The 8,020-nt window shown below is 41.4% G+C and overlaps 1 protein-coding gene across 4 annotated transcripts in view; it reads left to right on the top strand.

Moving 5' to 3' along the window:
* NCOA6 (nuclear receptor coactivator 6) overlaps positions 1-7,424 on the top strand; it is a 102,498-nt gene extending 95,074 nt beyond the window's left edge. For 2 of the 4 annotated variants that reach the window (XM_080812822.1, XM_080812824.1), the window contains one exon: positions 6,834-7,424. In XM_080812822.1, the coding sequence (XP_080668948.1) occupies positions 6,834-6,877 (44 nt within the window). In that variant the 3' untranslated portion in view covers positions 6,878-7,424. Of the gene's footprint in view, positions 1-428; positions 517-6,833 lie in introns of all 4 variants that reach the window. The other 2 variants (XR_013967364.1, XM_080812823.1) reach the window with 2 other exon arrangements.
* Positions 7,425-8,020: the final 596 nt, after the last annotated feature.

An 8,020-nucleotide genomic window follows, 5' to 3' on the forward strand; every position in this document is an offset into this window, starting at 1 on the left:
ACAATGTCATGTTATTTGCCAGTGTTCCCCACCTTAGGGAATGGCACCACCATCTGTCCATTGGGCACCTCCTCCTTGGCACCTCTCCCTCATCCTCACATCCCTCATATCATCACAGAAAGCTGCTGATTTTATCTCAAGTGGCCCAAATTCATCCACTTTGCCCCATCTTCATTGCCACTGTAGCTTAAAACCCTTCAGTGATTCACATTGTAATTAGGATTAAAGTCTAAAAGCACCAATAAGGTTCTGTGTGGTCTGGTCCCTGTCAGCATCTCCCAGCCTCATTTGAGTTCCCTCAGCAACTCAGACATGAGTCAAAAGGGTTTTGGCCCTTGTCAAAAGCCTGTGTGTATGTTACACCCATTGCAGGGAATGTTCTTCCCTCTTCCTTCTCTTCTCATGAACTTCCTACTCTTTCTACCTAGCTCCCTGGTCACTGCTCTGAGAAGTCATAGCACCATGTTCTCCTTCATAACATCACGGTTGTTAACTTTATGTCTATTTACATGACAGGTAATTAATCTATGCACTCTGCTGGGATAGGAGTTGTCTGTCTTTGCTCATCATCGTATCCTTGATACCTAGTATGGTGCCTCATGCAAAGAGATATATAATCAATAATTATTAATAATTGTCTATCAAATATATATTAAGTACTTAACACATGCCAGGCCCTGGGGATATAATAGTGAAAAGACAGAGTCTCTGTCTTCATCATATCAGTTATTTGCTAGCCAGAAAGACTAATAGTGTGTGTTAAATGTTAAATGTTGTGATAGCAAAATTACATGGTACTGTAGGAGCATATAGCTGGGATGCTATGCTCCTCTGCCAAATCAGAGAAGGCTTTCTGGAGAAAATGATGTTTAAGCTGAGAGCTAAAGAGTGAGGAGGCATTATGCAGGCTATGGGAGTTAAATGAAATATTCTAGGCAAAAGGAACAGCATGTGCAAAGGCCCAGATCTGAGGAAGGTTATGATACTTCATCTCCTCAGGAAATGTGCTGAGCTTAAGTAGCTCACGTTAGGCAAGAGCTGGGATCCTAGCCAAGTGCCTGATATCAGCAGGGGTGCTGAGAAACAGTCAAGTACTATTGGGATGCCAGCCTGAAGATGAGGGCAGGTTCTGTGCACCAACACCAGACACTGACCTGGGAACTCAGCTGCCATTGGCAGGTTGTGCTTCTGGGCAAGAATTTCACGAATCCTCACAAGAGCCCCTGGGAGTAGGCCATAGGTGCACAGATCACATATAGGTAGAGGTGTAGAAGTTACCTTATCTCAGCCCATCAGAGAGGAAGGGTCTTCTTTGCTTTTCAGGCATCCTGTATAAACCACAGGCAGGGTCCTCTTAGGTATCCCCACTTCAATGCAGAAAAGGAACCAGCTACTTTCTTCATTCTCCCTGGGAATCCTCTCCGAGGCAGAGATTTGTTTGGAAGGAAGCACTCCTTTCAGTATATTGAATACTAAATTTAGACCACCAAAGGGAAGATTCCTGGAGTTCTGTGGGAAAATCTGCTTCCCCTCAATTCTGTGTATTCTTTTGGCCCTTCACCTTCCCAAAGAATCAAGGTCTTCTAGGCTGTAGAATATGGTGTGTAATTACCTTTAAAGCAGGAAACAAGTCGGGGGCAGGGGGCAGGAAACAAGTGTTGGTCTTTAGAGAAGTCACATACCAGATTTTTTGAAACTTCACCTGAGCCCAGACCCTCAAGGTAATAAGGGTGTCATTTACAGTGCACCAGAAAGAATTAATCACAGGAGCAGCTGGGACAGTTTAAGAAGAGATGCCCAAATTAGAGCCAGTCTGTAGGGAACTGCCAGCCAAGGAAAGATGGAAAGCTGGAACCTGTTTTAGAAAGGGGTGGGAAATGGGCTTATACACTTAAACTGGACATTGTCCCAAGGTGGTGGTGGTCATGTTGTAATGCCTGCCCTATCCCTGCTCTGAGGCTTAATAAGTGGCTTAGGCAAAGCCCTAATGACTTGAAAGCTTTGTGATTTTGCTTAGGGGCAGGTAAGTGTCTCCTGAAAGGATGTCAGAGCTTTCCCCAAACCCCAGGAATCATAGCCATGTACAGATCTCCACATCAGCCTCAAGCCCTCAGGCTGTCAGTTCTTAACTATTAGAGTAAGTTACCTTTTAAATCCAAAATGAGTGCTATAGCTGTTTTGATTTTTAAGTGTTAGAGCTCTTGGATCCAGATTAAAGAATAAATATGTAGTATTATTTTCTATGCAATATGCTATGCTGTATCCGGAACTCTGAACCAGTCATAACTTTTCGTGATCATATTTGAACCCATACCAGGGAGTGATCATAAAATATCAAGGTGGTTTCCAAAATCTACGCAAATCAAATTTAGAGACATAGTAGTGCTGGGTACCTAAACATCTTTCTGCAGCATCAATACTTGTTAAAGTTTTGAGGCGAGAAAAAGGTTTGCCTTTTTGCGTTCATACAGTTTGGGTTATATATGCACAGACAAAATCAGAAACAGTCTGTTTTTCATGAGCATCTTGAAAGCGGAGAAATATGAGTTTATAATGAAAAGTATTGGTACATTTGTATTGTCAGTGAAGCAGTGACATTAACCATGCTCCTGCTGTGAGAACAGAGTTTGCTTACGTCATGCTGGCCAAGGCCTACTATACTGCCAGATTGGAGCAGGTGGGACAGATTATTTCTGGGCAAGTCCAGGGAGGCCCACATGGTTGATAGGTCACTCTCTGTTGTTTTGGTTTTGGTTGTTGGGTTCCCCCTACCCCACTTTTAATTACAGACACAAAAATTGGCTCCCACCAATCAGTGAGCATCTTTTTAAAACTGGACTTAATCAGGTGTGTTGTTATAAAAATGCAAATGAGTAGTTCTACTTCCTGACATGATGTGTTCCCTATTAACACAGAAATGGTTTGTCTCGCTTCTCTTATCATTCTTTATTTACTCTTCTGTTTATGATAGGTTTTAGGTTATATTTTCAACTGGGAAAAAATATCAGTAGTTAAAAATGGGGTTCAATGCCTAAGTTTGAAACCAGGGAAAATATGCTAATGTGAAGGAAGTTCAGAGCAACCTATAGCAGAGCAGAGCAGCAGCGGTGGGTGTCCCTGGAGTGCCTTAAGATGCCTCTGACAGCAAAGTGGGGTGATAACCCTGCCATACTCTCAGCCTGTGACATGAGAAGCAACGATCTAAAAAAACAGACATTCTTAAAATGGAAGTGTTAATATGGAAATACAAATAAGCATAATATGGGAGAAAACCCTGAACAGTAACTGCCTGAGACTATACTCTTGTAGCATCATCGTTCGGAAACCAGCCGTGAAAATTTTGAAAGATGTCCAGAATTTTTTTTGCAAAAAATAGAAATCTTGACTAGAAGTAGTACAGTAAAAAACATAATGAAGTGAGCAAGGCCAGGGTCATTTTCTAAAACTCCTTGAAAGATAAAGGTAAACTCCAAATAACAGAAGATTTAGTAGACCCTTGCACTATTGGTTTGGCCAAATTTACTTACAGTCAAAATGAGGCAACCAGGGGGAGAAAATGCCCATTTCAAATTATAAATGTAAATGTTCTCCAAGGATATGTATGGACAGCCATCTGAAAGACTGTTACTGACCCAATTCTTTACCATGTAGTTGGTTCAAAATATTAATATAAAGGGTGTTACTATTAGCTTTTGAACTACTTTTATCTGTGAAGACACTAATTTGTAAAATCTTTGATGGTTTAAAAAATAGGATTTTTCAACAATGTACATAATTTTTATTTTGCTTGTATGGTATTGGTTATGGGGTCTTGGGAGTGGGATTATGCAGAGTCAGATAAGTTAGGCATCCTTAGGAACAGACCTGATGTATACCCTACATGTACCATCAGCCACTTCATTACTTCCCTAGAATTCCTTACCTTAAAGAGTTTACCTCTGGATTCTCTTACTGTATTCAGTGGAGTAATAAAAGTGGTAATGTTTTGGAGGAAGTATAAAATTGAACTACAGAAACAAAAAAACTCACCTTTTCAGACAGATTTTTTATAAAGACATCAAAAGTGACATTGCCCTATGACCCAGATTGCCTAGATTTATCCAGGGAAGGTGTTAAGAGGCTTCAGTATCAGGCCGATGCATTTTTTTTTCCTTCATGGAAGTATAAAAGTACACCCTACACCATCTTTCCCACCTCTAACCCTGGTATCTAAAAGATTATTTCTCTGAAGTTTCTAACACAAATCTCTTGTTTACTTGTGGTCCCACTCATTGATTGGTCCGCAGAAGAATAGTCAGTCAGTCAGTCTGCCAGATCATCGGGTGCTATGAAGCAGTGACAGATGGGAGAAAGCAAGCAAAGAGGAGGAGGAGGGAGAGCCTAAGGTTACTTCTCCACCCTCCCCCTTCTCACCTATTTTCCCAGCCACAGAGGTGTTTCTCAGACACAGCACTTGATCCTTCATATCACAACAAAGAAGAAGCTCCCAAAGTTGGCCTAATTAACAGATACCTCTCTAAGGATGAACACTCAGGACAGAATTGCAGAGAGGCCCCTGTGTGGCTCAGTTGGCTGAGTTCCTACTCTTGGTCTCAGCTCAGATCTTGATCTCAGGGTTGTGAGTTCAAGCCCTGCATTGGGCTCTGTACTGGGTGTGGAGCCTACTTAAAAAAAAAAAAAAAAAAAAAAGACACAACTCTATATATTTTTACTCAAATGATAAATTTACTACAGTGAAAATGAAACTTGAGAGTTGGACTAGCGAGTTGATCATAGGGAACTTTGGGGTGTGTGAAACTCTTAGTTTATTTATATGGAATTAAAGAACACCTTTATCCACATGCTGTCAGACTGTCGTCTGATTAGCAAAAGACTAAGGAATAAAGCAGAGAGCGACTGATTCCTTTACCACATGGCACAAGCAACATGACCTTCCAGCAAGAAGATATACATACTGAAATTTATACCAATAGAAGCCCAAAAATATTGCACTGGTCGCTTCTTCGAAAGTCATTGAGACCTTCTTAGCAATTAGTATAGCTAATAGTAACATTTTTGCTTTTTGCTTCTACATCATAAGTTTGGACTTTCAAAATATGATACAAAAGAGAAAAGAAAGATTGCTTAGAACACTGAACCTAACATGCAGCATCAGAAAATTTAGCCTTGTTTCCAGAAACCAATAAAACTGATTCATCTTACATATTACCGTGTTAGAAAATATTTTCTCTCTGACAGGAAGTAATTTTAAAACTTTGATTTCATATTAAAGCCAAAAGATCTATGGAGCAGCTTGAAGAATGAGAGTGAATTTTTAACATCAATAGAACATTTTTTGTTTAAAGATTTTATTTGTTAGAGTAAGAGAGAGTACAGACAGGGGGAGCAGTAGGTGGGCGGGGCAGGGGGAGCAAACTCCCCACCAAGCAAGGAGCCTGATTCAGATCTCGATCCCAAAACCCTGGGATCATGACCCAAGTCGAAGGAAGACACTTAACTGACAGAGACACCTAGGCGTCCCAAGATCAATAGAAGATTTTAAAGAAATGTTTACATTTGGAGAGCTTCAAGCTACTCACTGTACCCCTGCTATAGAAGACTTTTGTGAGGAAGGTTTTCTTTTTCAAGGTTTATTTCTTTTAGAGAGAGAGTACAGGGGGGCGGAGGGGCAGAGGGAGAGGGAGAGAGAAACTCAAGCAGACCTCGTGCCTAATGTGGAGCCAGACACGGGGCTCTATCTTAAGACCCCAAGATCATGACCTGAGCCAAAAGCAAGAATCAGATGCTCAACTGACTGCACCACCCAGGTGCCCCATGTGAAAACATGGTTTAAATACATTATAAGATTGAGTTGATTGAAGACACTATGGTAAGAGGAAGTAAAGGAATTAAAACACACTTGTTCCATTTATGCCACTGTTATTCTGCATGTAAGTTACTCAGTTCCCCACCTCTTCCATGAAGCCCACAGGCTCACCTGGGCTCATAGCAGGCTGTGGCTTGCTCTGAATTGTTTGTATGCCTATATGTATCAACAGCCTTGATATTCCTGGCTAGGCCACAATAGATACTTGTTGACCACAGGTCATGGTCATGTTATTTAGAGGCTTGACTATAGTAAGGCAAAAAGAGTCGCTTACTGCAAAACGATGGCTTGATTCCAAAAGGTCCAGAGGCCGTTTTTTTGCACTCTGGCACAATTTACTCACTTACCTGTAGTAAGACTCATTGATTTCTCACAAAAGTACTCCGTCTATCTGTCATTTCACTGGGTGATAAGAACTGGTGATGGAGGTTGTAGGGTTAATTGCCCAGCTCAAGATGCTCTCCCTACCCTGCCACTTTTTCCAACTGGGTATGTGTGCTTCATCTCCCACCACCTGTATCAGACTTCCCCGATTGCCAGGCCCTAGTATACAGAGCCAGGCCCTCTTTCCATAGAAGTCTGAGACCCTCTCCGCACTGAGTGCTCCCTTTGAGGCCCTTTGATTTATTCAGAGTCCAGCAGGGCCCCAGTTAGGCCAGCCCTGCTTCTTTTTTTTTTTTTTTAAGATTTTTTTTTAAAGATTTTATTTATTTATTTGACAGACAGAGATCACAAGTAGGCAGAGAGGCAGGCAGAGAGAGAGGAAGGGAAGCAGGCTCCCCGCTGAGCAGAGAGGCTGATGCGGGGCTCGATCCCAGGACCCTGGGATCATGACCTGAGCTGAAGGCAGAGGCTTTAACCCACTGAGCCACCCAGGCGCCCCCAGCCCTGCTTCTTGTGGACTGCCTAAAACATCACTGCCATAAAGAGTTGCCTCAGCTGAGCATGTCCTTCCTTCCCCCCACAGACATAACCAGCGCGGTGCAATCCAAGCGGAGAAAATCCAAGTAAACAAGCTGGACGGCGACTTGATCCTTGTAAATGTGTGTGAATTTTACAAAAAGCAATTTTGAGCTGTGACTTTTTAAAATCCATTTCTGTACAGCTAGTCATTTTAATAATGTGGCCCTTTTCCTAGTCCTTGCAACCTGTTTTGTAAAGTGCAATGGGGTAAGCAGAGTTATTGAACCCTTTTGGTGTTACAAGATGAAGTTCAAGGTTTCTAAAATGTTGCCATGTATTGAGAGGAGCTAATGCGATTATGTTATTAGTTTTCATATTTCCTAAGCAGCCTAGAGTACAGGGTGAGCATTTTTAGATATTCTAATGATGTATTGTGCTGTGGAAGTTATGTGTGTGAATAGCAGTAGTGGGAGCTAAAGGAATCTTTTCATTTGGAAATGTTGTAAATAATTTTATTATATAGTGTTTTGGATGTATTTGTTGTAGAAATGGACCAGTGAATAAAGAGAATCTAAGGGTTTGTACAATGTGAAATACTGAATGTGTTAAATAAATGTCATTGTCTTAGAACATAAATGTATGTTATTGGTAAGGGATTATTGGGTGAGCATGCTCTTTCTTTAGACCATAAATGAATAGGATCAGCCTTCTTTGTGAATTAGAATCCCACCTTGTCCTTACTATACCTGCTTTGAAGAAACTAGCCCTTTCAGCACTGTACCTGGCACTTCGATAAATGTTGGTCATATTTGTTTTGGTTGCAAATAACAGAATCAACTTGGGATCAAAGACCACCCAGGATTTTCTAGGGACAGGAAGCCATCAGTAACCCAGATGTACTTTGTCTCCACCTTGTACATCTGTTTCTCTGTGCACAAAATGTTAACAGTCTTCTCCATTCGAGAGATAAGCCCAGACTGACCAGCCAGATTCTTTGTAACAGCATCAAGTATCTTGCCCACTTTAGGTCAGCTTTCCACTTTCAGTCCAATTCTATGGTTAGATCAGGCAGTTCCCACATAGAAGTGGTCATTTGTGTTATATACTTTATATAATTCAAAGATGCCCACTACTTTCTACCTTTTGGGTACGCTATTTCTCTTCTGTATCAGGCTTGGGGCTGGTTTCTCATCAACATGCCTGGGTTTTCCCCTTCCTTGCTCAATTCCTACCTAAAAATTATAGTCTCTA

Source organism: Martes martes (genome assembly GCF_963455335.1).
Source record: "Martes martes genome assembly, chromosome: 9".
NCBI lineage: Eukaryota > Metazoa > Chordata > Mammalia > Carnivora > Mustelidae > Martes > Martes martes.